Here is a 20,131-nt window from a genome sequence, read left to right as displayed (position 1 = left end):
TCTTTCTCCTTTTGTTCACACTCTCTTGCCTCACTATTCCCAATCTCCCCTTATCTTCTCCCCCTGCCTCTCATGTTACAGCTCTTCAGCTGATGTTAGCACATGACTTGTGAAAGCAAACCACGTCAATGCTTATTTAGTCAGGTTAGCGACTTTAAATGGAAAGTCCCACGGTGCCTGTAGCTAACAAGATAATATTTCCCCTCATTCATCAGCCGTAAAAATGATGGTGATCTGTTCTAGGGAGACCCTGACAAGGTTTTGGAATTGATCTGTTTCTTAGTTCTTTTAAGACCCAAATTAAGGCGTTTTTCATAATTTGATCTAATTTGGCATCAGGTGTAATTACACCTGTAATTTCATGGGCTTTAATGAAGTATTTTTATTTTTGGTTCCTGGAACAGCTGTGAAAAAAATAACTGAGGAGATTAAAAAGCAGAGTTAATGCAGATGATACAGTATATGTGTTACAGCGGTTATGCAAATCTCAGCAGCTTTAATTCTTGAAATCCTTCTGTTATGTTACTGAATGTTCAACAAATCACCAGTTCAGTGTCCCCATAACACTGCATTATTTTGAGATGAAATCATTGTTAAGCCACAATAAATTAACTTACTATACAACTTGTTTTGTATTGTTTTAAATCCAGAACCACTGACACAGAATTGCTCCTGGGTTTTTTCTTAACAAAACAAACTCCAAGATTAAATATATCCACCAGCCCTATTGTTTCCACGGCCGTGCTAGTACCTGGAGCAGTTTCAGTAGAGTGATAGTGATCACGGTACATCCTGCAGACCACACCCCCATCACAGAACCTCTTCTCATTCATGGCTTCCACCCAACTATTAGCTTTGCTTTATGTTTCTCGATGTAATAGATAGGTATTTGTCTTAAACAACCTGGAATATCCTACCATGGACACTCCCTCCTTTCTGAGCTCTTAATGCATGTAATTACAGCATGAATGCTGTTGCTGTGGGACATGAATAATTAGTACTTATAACATAAGACGAGACTGAATTAAATGTGAGTGAAACCCAATGAGTGGGACTGGGCTACAAGCAGCAGTAATAATTATTGGCATAAACAAAAAGTAGTTGAACAAACACAGGATTTAACGTAGAGAGTAGCCTGCAAAATGTGCAATGTGAACAGCAGTGAAAGATTAAAAAACTGTGACAACAAAATGATTCATTGTGCCTGTGCTGTGTGGACATACAGTTAAACTCTGTTATGTGCTTTAAAGAACAGATCTGATGTGTGCGCTCTACAGGTGAGTCTAACAACCTGTCTGTAGCCTTAACTCACGTTTGTACTGCACTTGGTGAGTACTGATCAATAACTGGAAAATATCCACAGACTGGAAGATGATTGATTGGAGCCAACAGAGCTGTTACCTTATGGTTTTTATTTCTGCATGAAAAAACAGCAACTTTTAATTTGCTCCTGAATCAAACAGATCCTCTACAATAACATTATACTTATTTCTCATGTTGACACCTGAAGTACAGTAGCAGCTGTTTTGGAGATGAGCACCAGATAAAATGCAGAGGTTTAAAGTGTGACCAAACTGTATCATTCTATTTATCCACTGAACCCTAAAGTGAATCAGGTGTTTTCCATCTCATTCACCTTCTTTTTTTCCTTATTAGCCCTTTAATTTATTAGAAAGACCTCTCCAATGTGGATTACAGTGGATCACAAACTTCACATCTGGGAAAGGTTTCCAGCAATAGGACCAAAGATTCATTTACAGTTGTTAATATTCCCCCCACAGAGCAGATTAAGATGAATTATTAAAAAAAAAAAAAACAGCCATCCTGTGTATTAATGACTTTGTAGGAAGACTACAAATTACCAAACAGCCCTACAACCTCTAAGCCAGTGTTGACAGCCAGTGACCCGGAGTTCCTCCAAACCCCGCAGCAGGACGGTGATCCCGCTTCACCGTGAGCCAGATCAGTCCCTGCCTCCCCTGTCTCTGTCTCTCCGCCCCCATCCTCTCTCGCTCTCCATCCCCGTTCTGTGCCTGGAAAGACGCATACGGCCGGAGCAGAGTCCCGGGTTCTCCTAGAGCTGAACCACCCATCCCAGCGAAGGCGGTATGTATGCCCCCACCCCATGACCCACAACCCCCCAACCCTCTCGCCCTCATTCGAGGCTTCCTGCCGACACAGGGCTGAGAAAGCAGACGGCTGGTCTCCGCGCTGCGCCGCCGACTGGCAGAAAACTGCTTGCCAGGTAACATGACGCACCAAAAAACTGGGCACTTGCACTCTGCCATGTGACTGTGCCCACGCGGTTTAAGTCGAGTTTCACCGCATGCCCCCCTAGATGGATCAGCCACATGAGACGTGCGTCATCCAGTCGGGTTTGTCATTTCTGTCCTGCGTTTCATGTTGTTGTCAGTGTTTGATGATGTCATTTGTTTCAGATGGATCTGCTGCTGCGTCGCATCTGTTAAAGTGAAAAGACTCGCTCTGCAAATGTGCATCTCCTGCTCCACAAACTTGGACCGCTGCCTCCGTTTGTGGCAAGCGCAATTCAGACTCCTGTCCACCTCTGCAAGCCTCCGCCACTGCTGAGGAACGATGTGGCGCACGGCGGTTTGACACCGCAAACGGACTTTACAGCCCACAACTATTACTAAACTGTCATCACACCAACTTTTTCTCTGCGGATCAAGGTTTGTTCCGCCTGTCTGTGCAGAAATGCGCTGGAAATAAGTGCGCACACCTATTTGATTTATCGTCGTCTGGCATCTCACCTGGAATCATTTCACCGTCCTGATCCCAAAAAAAGACTCGGCTTGACGGGATGCGCAAGCAGGCATGATGTTTGGCTTTCATACCTTCGGTCGTTGCTGACGCATATTGGGAGCGAGATGGGATTGTGGACTCATCCCTGAGGAGCGAGTCGCTGCTCTCCGCGGGTCTATGGAGAAGAGCAGCACGAAGATGACCGGCAGAACCCGGGAGGCGCCGGTCAACTCCTCACCGGCGGTGGCGGCCAACGCGGAGGGCGAGGAGATCGAAGTGTTGGAAAGTACCGACGTCCTTCCAGTCGCTCCAGAGGACGTAAGTCTACGCACACTACAGGGGGACCTCAAGTAGCTACACATGTAACCTCTGTTATCTTAACGCATTTTTAGAATTAAGCAGCTATAGAAGAGTCACAGTGCATTCACAGCTGAGTCTAAAACACATTTCTAGAAAAATATATCGGATTAATTGATAATTATAGTTTAAAATGATAAAAGGAGGAATTTATAATACTGAGAAGTATTACAGGACAATTAGAGTCGGATCCTTTCAAGGAATGGAGAAAACACACACACATGCACACACACACGGCAGCTGTCACAGGCTTTTCAGACTACCACTATTAGAAAACCCTCACATATAATGATCTACAATTTGGCACCTTGTTATCTTTTGCTGGGGCTCATTGTTCACAGTGCTAAAGACAATAATGACATGTGATTGAAGGACTACAATTAAGGAAGGAGAAAGGTCATTTCAAAATCATATTAAAAGCCCAACATTTGGGCTGCTGCCTTCATCATGGGCTGAACTGCACTATAATTAAGGCAAATGCACAGGGAAGTCCTTTAAGGCCATGCATTCAAACAGGTGATCCTGTCTGATTTAGCATCTCTCTCTCTCACTCACTGATTCACTTGCTGTTTTTTTTCTCTCTTTCCTTGTCTCAGCAATGGAAGTCTCTGTTTGACAAGGTATGTACTTCAAGATAAACTGGCTTCAGTCTCTTTCCGGCTGCATGTTTCACTTCTTGTCGTGCTGTGTTGGCTTCGAAGGCGCTCATGTGTGAACTGTGAGTGACCTCTGACTAAGATGTGTTTAACAGATGAAACACTGCAGTTTAAAGGTCTTGAAACATGGGGAAAAGCTTGGAAGAACTGAAATACCTCAGTGGGAATGGGAAAACAGGATAAAGGTAGTTTTTAATGAGAAATATCAATATTTAGTGCGTTATAGTGATACTTGTGCTTATAAATTACACTGATAAGCTTTTTTATACAAAATTTTCCCCTTGTATCATGACCTGTAATTGAACTGTAACACTGGTTTTATTACTAATGGAAGTGACATAAATCTGCACATCGATACCAATAAGCAACTGTATGAGACATTTTAACTTCAGTACCCAGAAATAACACATCATGACATTAGTCGATTGGGGCCTAAAGCATCCCCCAGAAAATATCTGATGCTGGTGAATACAGCTACTGCTCTTTAGAGTTTCTATGCCACTGGTTCATTTTGATTTGATGTTTTGTTTCTGTGGGTAAACATACATGGCACTAGAATTCAATTTGGCTAAATAAGGTGAATCCACTGGGTCTCAGCTGGTGAAGATAGCAAGTTTGTGATTTAGCTTGATTATACAAATGTGTTTTCAAATCAAAATCTTGTCTTGTGCAGCTCTAAATCCGTTGCCTGCTGGGTAAGATTCATGGCATAACAATTAAGCAGGTCACAGCTTTGTCGTACCAAACTCACGCAGAGACAAGAGCACCAGGGGTGTGGGAGCACACTGGGCGACATTAGGGGCTGTGGGTGTGTCATCTGCTGACACTGACCCCAACAATGCTGTTAGAGTGATACATAATCCTAGATGCATTGATCTGTGGGTCAAACCGAACATGTAAGAAACACATGCAGGCGTACACACACAGACACATACACACACACATACAGTCAGGAAACCCCAAAGGGAGAAAAACACAGACCGGCTTATCATGCAAGTAGCAGGTTAGACTGACAGACGGCAAACGGTTGCCCCTCCCACCCCCAACACACACACACACACACTCTAATGCACACACAGTCACCACTCAGTGGGGCTGCCACAGCACCTGCCCGCCCTGGGGCCTCCTGCTTTCTCCAGGGAGGACCATTGTGTGTGTGTATGCAGGCGTTAGTGGAGATATGCAGGGTTGAGCCAGAGGCTCGTGTCAGGCTCACTCTTTCAGAGGGAGACAGAGGTGCCATGGGATTACGGGAAAGGCTAGCTGTGTGTGTGTGTGTGTGTGTGTGTGTGTGTGTGTTAGTGAGGGAGCATATTCACTGGACAGGCATTAAGTAGGCTTCTCAGTCCGTAGTCTTTATGCATGGGGCACAGCTTTGAGTTTCCTCAAGTGGCCATTGGTCTGAAAAACGTGGGTTTGTCCAAATGGTGAAGTTGCTGCCTGGTCTAGCAGCTACAGATGTCCTTTCATGTTCTTTTATTCCGCTATTCGCCACATGATGCGTTGCTGCATTTGTCAAGGGACTGACCTCAGAGATGTTATGTGAAATGACTAAAGAAGAGGAATAATGGGCCACTGAAGACCAGGACAAGAAGGATCTGTCTGGGAGTCTGGCACCTTGTGTCACTGCAGGAGGGTCACAAGATAAATCCTCCTTGGAAACACAGAGCAAGGTCCAGGTCTGTGTAATGCAAAGATGTGCAGTGCTGTATAGTTTAATTCATTTGACAAGGGCAGAAGATGATATCGTATTGAAGGCATGGCCTAGCTGTCGGCCTGATCACCAGGAGCAGCTCCATGTGGACGGAGGGATGAGGATCGAAATGGCAACCCTGAAATGAATGGATGGACCAGCGGCCTATGCCAGACATTTTTATTGTGGCTATATGCAAAGAGTGATGGTGTGAGTCCAGGTGCTGGGCACCATCACACAGTCAACCGATCGATACAGGCTTCGGCATGCTTCAAATTAAGTTCTAGGGTGATTGTCCAGCAACATCTGGGCCAACACCCCACGGCTTTTCAATGTCACACCTGGGGGTGGGGGCACTTTTTATAACTTTGTGAAACCGACACTGCGGTGAATGTGCTGATGCAGAGGTGAGAAAGTTATGTGCCTTTTTATGATGCCAACTATTGTCTTTGTCAGAAGAGACTGCCTAAAATGTGCGCTGTTCTTCTTATTACGATTTATTTTGTCTCACATCTGTTTATAATGTCAGGCTTTTTATCCTGCTGTTTGGAAGAGCTTCATATAAACGCTTTTGCCTTTATATGTGGTCAGATAATGCTCTGTCCAAACTACACTAGCAAAACAAGATGATGCATCTCTTCTGTTCATTTCAGCATCCCTTCCTATTTCTTGTCAAACACGAGCTCATTCTCTTCTGTCCATAACATCAGGGATGTTTCCACAGCAGAGAGGATCGTCTTTTCTCCTTCATCGTTGTTTTGTTTGGACTACACAGCTTTAAAGCAGTTTGGGCTGTGAACAAAACCTGATGATCCCCGTCGTGTTATTTTTACAGGCTCCCGTGTGAGCTCACTACATATAGCTATCAATTTCTGGGTTTCAGACCATCGGGGGCTGGAATCAAAGTGCTGCGTTGTTCTGTTCGCTTTCCCCTTCACTCCTCTCTCCTGTCCCCAGAGAGGATTTTGTTGCTGTATAAGTGCTTTCCTCCTCTGTGTGCAGGAAGTAGGATAGCAAACCTCAGAATGCTTTAATTCATTTTCCCTGTTGCCTGAAACAAACACGAGGACTGATCACAAACAGGGGCAACATCTGATGTAGAGAGGAGATGTTGTTAGGACGTGGGCAGCTGGACTGACCTCTCTCTTCCTCATAATCAAAGTGTCCCAGCCTCATGTTGTCCTTCAGACACACACCTATCTGGAGAGACTCATAGTGAGCACAGTTCATACCATCGAACCCAAAAGAAGAAGAAACAGTCTGCATGGGAGCATCCATCCTGTGCTGACAGATAAGCACAGTCACTGAAGTGCCCCATCATGTTGTTTTTCAAGAGATTTCTGGGGATTTGAGGACAGTTTATGTCCTGGATTTATCTGGTAAACCGTATTAAACATGTTTAGATTTCACTCCAAATGAATCAAACATGTTTGTTTTCTACTCCCTGTGACTGACAAAAACCCTTAGTCTTTACTTTATTATTTTGTTTGGAAGTAGAAAGTGGAACCTATATGTTTCTCTGTCTTTAGGTTCACTTGGATGATGATTATGGGCTACACCTACAGCACAGACATACAATAGTTTGTAACGCCTGAGAAGTCCCTTGGGTCTGTGGAATCTGGCTTGACTAAAAGGAGATTAAGCACTTTTAGAGACAGGATGGATACAAACCATTGACTATATCTGTAGTACAAACACTTTCCTGCCCTTTAGAAATATCTATCTAATCTTTTTTTAACTCCTTTGGCTTGTTATGGAGCCAGAACAGTGACTTTTAAACTTTGGCACTGAAACCAAAATCATAACTGAAAAATAAAACAGTGGTCTTGAAGCATTTGTGCTGAAAATACACTTTGGCATCAATACACAAAAAATTACAGACCTTTTTTTTTTTTCAGTGACAATCTTCTGATTTTCAGTCGTGTAAATGTTTCACAATCTGTGGGATCATGCACACACACACACACACACACACACACACACAGACACAAACCTTTATTGAAACTTACATCAACAAAGACAAAAATGTTTTTTTTTTAGTTGTAATTCTTTTTTCAATTTTTTTTCTTTCACTGCAAATGCACAATTTGGAATTTATTTTTCACTTCTGATTTTGTTTTCAGTGCCAAAGTTTACCTGTCTGTTCTGGCTCCATAGAGCTTTACTGATCCTCACAGAGGTTTTTGTCTTTTGTTGGGGAAGAAGGCTGAAAGCAATAAAACTGTAAGTTAACAGTGACTGATTATGGGCTATGTGTCCAAATATGTGTCCACAAGTGCCTTTGTACTGACAACCTGCTCCCAGTGCCATGATAAAATGCCCCAGGCATGCACACACAGGAGCTTAGTGATTAAACACTTTCACATGGCTGCATACTTTCCATTAAAGGGTTTCCCCAACAATTTCGTGCTTGGTGGCATAGAAATCCCCCTGAATGCGAGTGATCCCAAACCTCCTCACTAAATCCACACAAATTGAGTATTTCTTTCTAAAAAAATGTTGCCTGCAGTATCTAGAAGGACCTGCTCAGCTTGTAGTGTCATAGGGAAATCAGTGTATTAGCTATGTGGTACATGATTTATGATCATCATCCCATCACTTCTTACTGTAAGTAATGACAGTGAGGCTTGGTGTTAAAGTAGCCCTGCTAACATCACTAATTAAAGCAAGCAGAAATTCAATTGTGGGAAGGCACCTGTTCCCAGTGGGACTCCTGTATCCCAGAGTTTCTGTCATGTGTTTCAATGAGCTTGTTAGACATTCAGTGGCTGTGGCTAATATAAAAGAAAGGTCATTAGTTAGAGTTTGCCCAGCAGAGCCATCTCACCTTGTCATCCTGTGCGTGACACAGCTGGCATCGCCTTTGCATTGCTCTTTTTTTAAAGTGCTCTTCAAATGAATGGTCCACTGCCTAGGTAACTGGTGCTTAATGGATAAGCCAAATGGGAACCCTCAGCTGTGTTTACTGGTGCATGCAGGGACTACATATCTCACTGTGCCCTGTCAATTTTATCTACATTAAAAACAAGAGGAGGTTTATGTCTCCCACTGTTGCTTTTTCTCTTCTCTTACCACCAGTGTTGCTGATATGGCTGTGGATTAACCTGTTTGGATTATTCTTCTATATTTTTTTGTTGTTGCTGTTTGCTGCACTGAACTTGTTATGCATAAACCGTGTGTTGTTTTCAGTTTTTAAAAAAATTGAAAATATAATATTTGAAAAAGAAAAGTGCTTTACAATGCAACTTTTCTAAAACCCAAAATGAAGGTTTCTGGTGCACTGGTGGGAAAAAGGCTGAAAAAGATTTCAAGAAATTCAAGAAGAGATTGTCTGATTTAAAAAAAGGGCATTTTGTGTAAACATGTATCACAGAATATTTCCTGTTTATGCTCTTTTTCTTTTTGGGACCGTGTCACTTAAATAAGGCACCTTTTCCCATTAGTTGTCCGCTTCAAGGTGTTCCTTCTTTTATAATACACACAGTTATTGGTGTTTTCCTTTGTCTAATTGCCACTGACACGTAGCGTACACAGATGGGGAGGTCACAGTCTGCCGACCTGCTCATCCAACACATCAGCTGTGATTGACAGCTGTCGAGTCTCATCAACACTTTGTGGTGATAAACTGTGTTCTCTTGATTTAGGATCATAAAAGTAGCTACACCCAGCAAACTGCTCCCCAATCCCATTCTATTAATGAGCATCATGTGATGATGAAATAGCAGACAGGGCCTCAAAGATTTCCATTGGAAGATTTAATCGGAGCTTATCTCTTTCCTTTCCTCCTCAGCTCTAAATAGATTTCCTTAATGAAAGGCACAGTTGCAGTTGGCGAAGCGTGAAAACAGTGTCTGCTCTTATGTAGAGGTAAAAATAGCTGCTGTACCTGATGATCTGTATATGGGACAAAGAAGGCGTGCCAGTTTATCCATAATTGGACATAGTGTATAAACTTATAGTGGTGATGGCATGAAATCGAAGCGTCTCTTTAGTTAGTTGAACGGCTCAGTGGTCTGGAAACCTGCAAAGACTGTGTATGGGTTTATGGGTATACAGTGTGTTTACACCCAACAGGCCTAAACATGTCGATCACTAGAGATCAAGACAGTTCAATTTCAATTTCAATTCAATTCAATTTTATTTGTATAGCGCCAAATCACAATATCATCTCAAGGCATCTCAAGGCACTTTACAAAAACTAAAACTAAAAACCCAACAATTCCCTTATAAGCAAGCACTTGGCGACAGTGGAGAGGAAAAACTCCCTTTAACGGAAGAAAAAACTTCCAGCAGAACCGGGCTCAGTTTGGGCGGCCATCTGCCTCGACCGGTTGGGGTGAGTGGATAGAGGAGAGAGAAAAGAACAGCAACAATAAACAACAAATAGACACTGCAAGTTGGTGGGACCAGTAACTGCACATCAGCGATAAACAGCTCCAGGACCAGGGACACCTGCAGAAGGTACAGAGAGAATAGAGAGAGAGGGAGAGAGCACAAACTACGGGAGAGAGAGAGCACAAGGTTAGTGACATTCAATGGTGGAATATACATGTGAGGGGGAAGGGAAGGGAGGGGAGGGGTAGGGAAGCTTGGTGCACCGATGGTCCTCGGGCAGTCTAGGCCTATAGCAGCATAACTAAGGGATGGTTCAGGGTTGCCTGAAGCCAGCCCTAACTAAACGCTTTGTCAAAAAGGAAGGTTTTAAGTCTAGCCTTAAAAGTATAGAGAGTGTCTACCTCCTGAACCCAGGCTGGGAGCTGGTTCCATAGGAGAGGAGCTTGATAGCTAAAGGCTCTGCCTCCCATTCTGCTTTTGGAAACTCTGGGAACCACAGGTAGACCTGCACTCTGAAAGCGAAGAGGTCTATAGGGATAGTATGGTACTATGAGGTTTTTAAGGTATGAAGGAGCTTGATCATGAAGGGATTTGTATGTGAGAAGAAGGATTTTAAATTCTATTCTGGATTTTACAGGGAGCCAATGAAGAGAAGCCAATATGGGAGAAATATGATCTCTCTTGCTAGATTCTGTCAGGACTCTGACTGCAGCATTCTGGATTAACTGGAGGCTTTTTATGGAGATACTTGGACATCCAGATAGTAATGAGTTACAGTAATCTAGCCTTGAGGTAACAAATGCATGTACTAGTTTTCCTGCATCATTTTGAGACAGGATGTTCCTAATTTTAGCAATGTTGCGCAGGTGAAAGAAGGCAGTTCTAGAGATTTGTTTTATGTGTGAGTTAAAGGACATGTCCTGGTCAAAAATAACTCCAAGGTTTTTCACAGTAGTGCTGGAGGCCAGGGTTATGCCATCTAGAGTAGCTATAATTTGAGAAAAGTTATTTCTGAGATTTTTTGGCCCAAATATAATGACTTATATTTGGGCCTATATCTGACTATAATGACTGTTTTCTCTGAATTTAAAAGTAGAAAATTACTGGTCATGCAGGCCTTTATGTCAGTTAGACACACTTGAAGTCTGGTTAACTGGTTTGTGTTAACAGGTTTAATAGATAGATACAACTGAGTGTCATCTGCATAGCAGTGGTAATTAATAGAGTGCTTCCTAATGACATATCCTGAAGGAAGCATGTACAGGGTGAACAGAATCGGTCCTAGCACAGAGCCTTGTGGAACTCCATAACTAACTTTTGTGCGTGTGGAAGGTTCATCATGGACATGAACAAACTGGAATCTGTCTGATAAATAGGATTTGGAACCAATTTTAATGTTGTTCCTCTGATACCAATCACATGCTCCAGTCTCTGTAATAAGATGTTGTGGTCAATAGTGTCGAATGCAGCACTAAGGTCTAGGAGAACAAGTATAGAAACAAGTCCATTATCTGAGGCTAAGAGAAGATCGTTGGTAACTTTCAACAGTGCTGTTTCTGTACTATGATGTGCTCTAAATCCTGATTGAAAATCTTCAAATAGTTCATTCCTGTGTAAGTGGTCTGATAGCTGCTTAGCAACAGCTTTTTCTAGGATTTTAGAAATAAATGGCAGGTTAGATATTGGTCTATAATTAGCCAAGACTCCTGGATCAAGACTGGGCTTTTTGAGTAAAGGTTTGATTACTGCAGTCTTAAAGGCCTGTGGTACGTAGCCTGATACTAGAGATAAATTTACTAAGTCTAATAAAGATGAGTTAATTAATGACAGGGTGTCTTTAAGCAGTCTAGTCGGAATGGGGTCTAAGAGACACGTTGATGATTTAGATGATGCAAATTCATCATTACATTACTGATGTAAATTCAGAGAGATCTATGGGAGAGAAGCAGTCTAAACATAACTGAGGTCTTACAGATGATTCAAGAGCTACTGTAGTAGAAGATTCATTTATTGCAGGTATAGGAAGCATCTGCTGAATTTTATCTCTAATAGTTGTGATTTTATTTGTAAAGAAACTCATAAATTCATCACTGCTGAGAGCTAAGGGAACACTGGGCTCAACAGAGCTGTGACTTTTTGTCAGCCTGGCTACAGTGCTGAAAAGAAACCTGGGATTGTTCTGATTTTCCTCTATTAGTGATGAATAGTATGCAGTTCTGGCTTTACGGAGAGCTTTTTTATATGTTAGTAGACTGTTTTTCCAGGGTAGAAAAAAATTCCTCTAAATTTTTGGAACGCCACTTCCTTTCCAGCCTTCGTGATGCCTGCTTTAAGCTACGAATATGTAAATTATACCATGGGGCTAGTCTTCTCTGATTCCCTAACTTCTTTTTCAGAGGGGCTACAGAATCAAGCGTTTCACACAGTGAGGCTACAGCACTGTCAACAACATGATCAGTTTGGTAGGGAGTGGGATTGAGGCAGCTGCCCTCCACTATGTTTATACTTGGCATAGATGTAAATAAAGATGGAACCATTTTCTTAAATTTATTAACAGCGTTGTCAAATAAAGATCTGCTGTAGTGGAATTTTCTTCCAAATGACAAAACAGGATTTGGGGGAAAAACTATTAGATGTTCAATTTCGATGCCATAGGTCAGAACAAGATCAAGGGTGTGATTGAAACAGTGGGTGGGTTTGTTAACATTTTGAGTGAAACCAATTGAATCTAATATAGAATTAAATGCAATGCTGAGACTGTTATTTTCAACATCTACATGAATGTTAAAATCTCCCACTATAATGACTTTATCTGATCTAAGCACTAAATCAGACAGGAAGTCAGGGAATTCAGTTAAAAACTCTGAGTAAGGAACAGGTGGACGGTACACAATGACAAGTAGAACTGGTTTTTGTGTTTTCCAGTTTGGATGTGAGAGACTAAGAGTGAGGCTCTCAAATGAGTTATAATTGTTCTGAGGATGAAAGTTTAATAATAAGTTTGAGTGGAAGATTGCAGCTACTCCTCCACCTCGACCTGTGCTTCGAGGAACATGATAATTTTTATGACTGAGGGGGGTTGATTCATTCAGACTGACATATTCATCCTGCTGTAACCAGGTTTCAGTAAGATAAAGTAGGTCAATTTGGTGATCAGTTATCAAATCATTTACTAACAAATATTTAGATGAAAGGGACCTAATATTTAATAGTCCACATTTGACAGTTCTGTTTTTCTGTTCAATAAGAGGAGTGGTCTTAATTTTTATTAAGTTTTTATGAATAACTTCTCTTCTGTTAACTTCTGATTTGTTTGATTTATATGTTCGAGGGGCAGACACAGTCTCTATGTGGTTTGAGGGGGGCGGCGGCTCTAAGGAAACTGCAGAGAGGCGTTTTAGACTGAGTCTCTGCATCCCGGTCCCCACCCTGGATTGTCAGGCTTTAGGTCGGCTAAGAAACTCGGCCAAATTTCTAGAGATGAGAGCTGCACCATTCAAAGTGGGATGGATGCCGTCTCTCGCTACCAGACCGGGTTTTCCCCAGAAAGTGGCCCAATTGTCTATGAAGCCCACATCGTTTGCTGGACACCACCTAGACAGCCAGCGACGGAACGACGACATGCGGCTAAACATGTCATCGCTGGTCAGATTGGGGAGGGGTCCAGAGAAAACTACGGAGTCCGACATTAATTTAGCAAAGTTACACACCGACTCAACATTAATTTTAGTGACCTCCGATTGGCGTAATCGGGTGTCATTGCTGCCGACGTGAATAACAATTTTCCCATATTTACGATTAGCCTTAGCCAGCAGCTTCAGATTTGAGATGTCGCTCTGGCCCCAGGAAACATTTGACTATGGTCGCTGGTGTCTCTATTTTCACGTTCCTGACTATGGAATCGCCAATTATCAGAGTCGGTTTCTCAGCAGGTGTGTCGCTGAGCGGGGAAAATCTATTAGAAACATGAACAGGCAGGTGATGAGCCGTGGGCTTCTGCTTAGGAGTATGTTTCCGTCGGACCGTCACCCAGGCTAATTCTCCGGGCTGCTCCGGAGCTGCCCTTGGACCGCTAACAGACCCTGAGCTCGGTGGCTCCACACCAGCTAACGGGGCTAGGCTAGCTGGCTTTTGTTCGAAGGTGCGGAGCCGCGCTTCCAAATCAGTGATCCTCGCCTCCAAGGCTAACAGAACCTTACACAACAGTCTGTTTCTAATCTGTAGACGAACTATACAACACGAGACGCTTGCAATAGGAAGTGAATCACTTAACGCTACCCGGAAACAGACACAGGCTCATGGCACTTTAATGAAGAGCTGGGACATGCTGATCAGGGCATCTGAAGTGACCACTAAGTGTGTGTGTGGTGGTTATGTATATGTGCTGCGTTTTAGAAAGTGTAAATGTGACTGTTGATGACTATTGATTGACAATAAGTAGCCCTGATTTGTTTGCCCTCTATCTTTTCTTTTAGCTCCCTCCAACTTATTACACAGATCTCTCTGTCTTATGTGTCTCTGCCCTGAAGTCTGATTCTCCATGAGTGGATGACGCTGCATCAATGCTTTGCTCATCAATGCTTTAACCTTATCTCTTTTCATTAGCTCTGTTTACAGATCAAATTCACCAGACTGTTGCCTTATGGATTTGGTCCTCATTACACTGAGGTCCTGATCTGGGTTTATTAAGCCACACTGATGTCCACGCTAAGACAGCTAAAGCTGAAAACAAAACAGATTATGAAAACAATTTGCATCCACTTCAATGATTCCTGGTCTTTTTCTGTAAGATTTCTTCAGTCAAATCATGTTTTATAACAAAGTCATCTGATGCATCTGAATGAAGAGAAGAAAATTATGAGATCAACTATTTAAAGAGGGCTAGAGGTGGGACTTTTTTAATTTTTCTACCACACAAGGCCGTGTCTCACCAGGCATTGTTTATTTTCTCTGTTCATAGTCTCTGTTTATGTTCTCAGATTTTAGTTGGACTACGGTATCAGTATGTTTTCTCGAAGGCATTCCTAGTGTTGCACTTGCTTGCACATACAAAAAGTAACGTAAATAGTTGTGTGAAGAATGGAAAAGAGCTTTAATTAGAAGGTCAAACCCTCCTTATTCTCTAACTTTCACATGCTTGGGCTATTGTTGTCACAAAGTGGAGGTGATGGTGTGGTGAGAGTGTGTTTCACAAACCATTTGACCATCTGACAAGCATTTGTCTTGAGCTGCATGGAAAGTGCCAGCTGGGGTGATCTGTAAGTTGAGAGAGAGAGAGAGAGAGAGAGAGAGAGGCTTGTGTTAACTGATTTCTGTCTCATTACGCTGAGCTGAAGACGTCCACATCAAATGTGCAACTACAACAGCTGTTTCATTGATTTCTGTTCTTTCTGTAGAATAACATTTTACTTTTCATTGAGGCAGATGACATTTAGATGTTTTGACCACCAAAAACAAAACTATTACCAATTACTAATGCCAGGTACATTTTCTGGGTTTGAACTCTAAATTGTTTGCTGGCTTACAGAGTCCTTTATTTTGCTCTCCACTGTCCGTGAAGCACTTGTCTACCAACAAATCTCAGCAGTTGTTCCTCCTTCTAATCTTGTCTTGGAGGGTTTGCATTGAAATCACAGCAGACCGGGGTGTAGATGACATAATGCGAGACATGCAGACTTCTAAGGTAACTGAATTTTCTTTTTTATGTTTTCAGTTTCTAGCTTTCTCTGGATTCCCTCCTCACATTTTCTAAAATCTTTCTTTGTTTAGGGCTCATTGTTGTCTGTTTTGTTAAGAGAAATCCATACAACATAACCCACAACCCTGTGCTTTTTCTCTGTTGTCTTTCGTCGGCATTGCTCTCGCAACCTGCAAAGCAGTGTCTCTTTACCTGACAGCCAACTTATGGGAATAAAAACAATTTCCACTTGGCACAAAGCAGGTGGGTTTGTAGCCAGTTAAGGGCCTGTGATAAACTATAATAATCACAGTAAACTCGCTCCATAACAGTTGTTCTGTCTGCACAGCCCTGAATCTATTTCACCTGTCTGACAGGCACTTGATAAAGCTCCCAAGTGGCTTAGCTTATATTAGAACATCAGAGCACATACTGTTTATTTTAAGATACTGTTCACAATCACAGGATAGTCACTTAACTCTGAATAGGCAACCACAAATGGATTTACAGGTTGATGTAACTTTTCCTGGTAATCCAAGAATAAAAAAAAAGAGAATAATGTGAGTAAATGTTGTAATTTCATTAGAAAAAGAAGAAGAATAGTTTGAGAATAAATTCAATATATTTTTACAACACATAATGATATTTCAGGTCATTATATGAGAAAACTTTCTATCATACGAGCATTATCATCAAGCACAGAATAAAGTTTACCACCACATTAGTTTTTGGATAAACGTCCCATCTAAAGTTTCATACTAATTAAAACAGAATTGAAAGATTGATCAGATATCCAGGTGTATTATCAGGACTGTGTTTATACTGGGTCAATTAATTAGACTAACATCAGGTTATTAAAATTATTACTTACATCAGCGTCAATATGGTAAACCTCTAGCTTTTAAGTGTTTGGTTATTCTGGGATGTGCTGGCTGTTTTGCCATTGTCATGGCAAGCTGCCCTTGCCCAGCCTCGCAGGCTCAGCAGATGCCCAAGGTGAGTGACGCTGCTTAGCTTTCACTCAGATCTCCATTCCTGTCCTGTCCCATTCGTGTCGTCTTACAGGGCATTGCTGCCAAAGGCTGCAGACAGGCCCAAATTGCTGAAGTGGCTAACTGTGTTAAGAAAAAACAGATTAAACAACACAAATACCAGACAAATAGAAATGATCGCCTTTTTATGCTTCACTACATGGTGTGTTTTACCTAATTCTAACATCTTCTGTCTTTGTGGTAGCATCACTGTTGACTGCTGGCTGTGTTTTGCTCATATGCAAATTGTGAAGGTTGTAAAAACAGATGTCCATTGATGAATCCTGATACCAAAATAGGGAAAGAAAATGAGGTCCATCTGATAACATTTTATTACGTTACCTAATATGAAGTAAGAGGGTCTTAGAAGAGTCTGTCATCCCCATCAAGTATTTTCATGGTTCATGGCATCAACTGTGATTGTTCAAAGACTCAAAATTATTTTTAGTGTGACCATAAACAAGATTAGCCTGTTGTTCAGCATTTGCCTGTCTATAATATCAAAAACTATTGTTCTCCTGTATTTTAACAATACAAATATGACATTTATACAGAGGTTGGTCTAGTAGAGAAGTAATAAATCACTGTGCCGTATTGTGTTATAGGCCTTTGAGCTTTAGCCGAAATACCTTCTGACACTTGCTCATTTCATGGATGAGCAGGTGGAAATTCATGTAAGGTTGGTTGGATCTTGAAAGTGAATACTGTTGGCCAGAAATCCTACCTTTGAAATATGAATGCACTGATCCCACCTTTACTCTTATTACCAAGTACTGACACAGTAGCAGTGTTGTGTTCTTTTCAGTTTTGAAATCTCTTCACCTCCCTGCAGAGAATCAGTGAGGCCAGGGATTGTTGTACTGCCTGTAATAAGAAATCAGGTTTACTGTGAAATGGTGACATTATGACCAATAATCAAATCAGCTATGGAGTTTCCTTGCAAACAAACACGACCCAAGTTTATATACTGAACAAAACATTGTTTACCCTCATGTTGACTTGATTTCTTCCATGCCTTTTTTGGTGAATACTGTGGAGCAGACAAACAACCCAGGGACCTACTAATGAATAAAAGCCACTACCGGGGGTCAAAAACTTGATGGGAACCTTTATTAAGGTCACTGTTGGTGCTGATGCTGATCCAGCTATGAAGATTGGTGCATCCCTACTTTAATTTAAGTAGCACTTGTTGGTGTAGTTCAGTGTTAGAAGATTCCTCTGAAGCATATTATGACTCTCCATGTTCATGAAAGATTCACATATTCACAGTTTCTAGTATCTTAAAATGAGTACTTGGTTTTGCAACTGCAATGTAACTGTGCTCTGAGTGTGCTGAGATGTTCTCATCAGTGTTAATGTCACTGCACGTTGAGCACATATCTCGACGTAGCCCCTTGGAGGTCAGTTATTATTTTGTGCTGTGAGGCAATAAAAATTATATTTATTGCATTGGTTTTTAGCTGTTCACTTCTCACTTGCTGTATCTTTTGCTGTTGCTGAGCATTAACCACTAGGACAAGGAGCTATCTTCTTTTTATAACAGTGCATTAGGAAGGTTCATACTGTGTGACTCTGTCCCAAATCTTTTTCAGACAGGGTCCACATTGCAGAAACTGAGAACTGTTACAGATTAGATGAGATTAGATTAGATTAGATTAGATTAGATTCCACTTTATTGTCATTACACATGTACAAGTACAATGAATTTCAGTTAGCATCTAACCAGAAATTCAATTAGCAGCAAGTGCAGTAGCTTCAGTATCTGCAGTATGTACAGTAAGGCAGATATACAGAACAACATATATACAAATGTGAGTACTATGATGTGCTATTAATGTATGTACAGTCTCAGTGGAAACTATAAATGCTATTTGCAAATGGATATGTACAAATGATATCTCAAGCTAAATAAATCACTAGTGCAAACATTGTGTGTTTTGCTGGGTGTGTAAATGCAACCAGAAAAAAAGGTCCCAAGGGTCTGTAGTTCTTGGGTCCGTTCCTCGGTGGGATTCAGTAGTTCTTAGAACTGGTTCCCTAGAACTGAAAAAAAAAGCACCTATAGAAACACACAAATACTCATGGTCACATTTACGCCTGCAGTCACCAATTAACCTAACCCCAACCTGCATGTCTTTGGACTGTGGCAGGAAGCTGCAATAACCAAAGAAAAGTCATAAAGACACATGGAGAATGTGCAAACTCCAGACAGAAAGGCCCCAGGTTCAAATGGGAATTAAACCCAGGATCTTCTTGCTGTGAGGCAACGTTGCTAACCACCATACCGCAGTGCCACCCCATATGTGCTCATGTCAGTTCCAAATGAGACTGAATATCAGTGTGTCCTTCATACGTTTTAGATACAGTCACACTTATATTTACAGCTGGAATTGGCTCACCCAAGCTACATGTTAGTGCTGAGTGTGAAAACAGGGCCAAGGAGGGCCTTCAGGCTGACCTGTTCAGTGACATTATCACTATCCTGACAATGTCACTGCTTCTAATAGAAATCTCAGCGTTTCAGGGGCAGAAGGGAGAATTTCTTATCCTTGTTGCTGGATTTACCACAGCCACAGTTGCAGATACAGCAGCTCATCAGGGTGCCTGTCAGAATCTGGCACTGAGGCCATTATTATGATAAGAATTATCTCCTTCAGGGGAACAGCTGCCAACGGTGTGATAACTTACAGTTCTATTACATGTGAAATAAGGTTTGCTTTTATTTGTTCTTTTTACAGAAGGCCCTTTCCAAAAACAACTGTTAACTGTTTTAATAGGGTATAAGAAACAGTGTCTCTATGTAAACACAATTACAGATTGATGTACCTTTTGGTATTGAATTGACAGTTAGTGCCTTTAAGTGGTGTGTACATGTGTATATTTGTTGTTGTCTTTGCATTCAAATGGGATAGTTGTATATGTGCTAACTATTGTTCTGGTATTTCCTTTGTAAAACCAACCTTAGGGTCCATAGTTCATTTCATTACGTTTTGTGTTTGCTCGAGTATCTTTGTGATTCTCTGGGAGTTGTAACGATATTGGATGTGAGACCGGTTAATCAGTCAGAGCAGGGTGGAAAGAGTCTCACCTGCTCTGTCTAATGAGCTGATTTTTCTTTGAAATAGTCTCTTTCTTTCTGCTTCTGTACCTCAAATGGATTCAAAGGCAAAGTTGGACATTTGTGGAAAATACCTTAAGCAAATACCCTAAAATACTGGATATGAGAACATCAATATCATTCTCATATATCTGTTCAGCCAGGGCACACTGGAAGCACTGATCAGTGTCCAAAAGTATACCTAGATGTCTCAACATGTTGTATCTTGTTATTGTAAGTAGCTATGTTCTAGGCTACTTCCTGGTGGGATACAGTGATGAAGCCTTATCACTTTGAGGCTGACAGGCAGCATTTTTTCTAAGAAAATAGCAACTGTAATTTGTTAATCAGTGAGTCGCGGTGGTATGCAGAATTTGTTCCCTTTGTACAGAGCCAGCCAGGCTGTTTCCAGTCTTGATGCTAAGCTAAATTCACTCTCCTGGCTGTAGTGCACATGTCAGAAAGACTTGATTAAATGAGGTACAGGTGAGAATGATATGGAAATCATCCAACTGTAGAAAG

At 41.5% G+C, this 20,131-nt stretch overlaps 1 protein-coding gene across 3 annotated transcripts in view; it reads left to right on the top strand.

Annotated features, from left to right (window-relative positions):
* The first annotated feature begins 2,022 nt into the window (after positions 1 to 2,022).
* Positions 2,023 to 20,131, top strand: part of rhbdl3 (rhomboid, veinlet-like 3 (Drosophila)) — a 52,315-nt gene continuing 34,206 nt past the window's right edge. Inside the window, exons 1-3 of one of the 3 annotated variants that reach the window (XM_026304412.1) lie at positions 2,023 to 2,106; positions 2,439 to 3,081; positions 3,717 to 3,740. In XM_026304412.1, coding sequence (XP_026160197.1) covers positions 2,941 to 3,081; positions 3,717 to 3,740 — 165 coding nt within the window. In that variant the 5' untranslated portion in view covers positions 2,023 to 2,106; positions 2,439 to 2,940. Of the gene's footprint in view, positions 2,107 to 2,156; positions 2,359 to 2,438; positions 3,082 to 3,716; positions 3,741 to 20,131 lie in introns of those variants that run through there. The other 2 variants (XM_026304413.1, XM_026304414.1) reach the window with 2 other exon arrangements.

Source organism: Mastacembelus armatus, chromosome 1, assembly GCF_900324485.2.
Source record: "Mastacembelus armatus chromosome 1, fMasArm1.2, whole genome shotgun sequence".
NCBI classification, from domain to species: Eukaryota; Metazoa; Chordata; class Actinopteri; order Synbranchiformes; family Mastacembelidae; genus Mastacembelus; species Mastacembelus armatus.
This window is presented reverse-complemented; position numbering and strand designations above follow the sequence as displayed.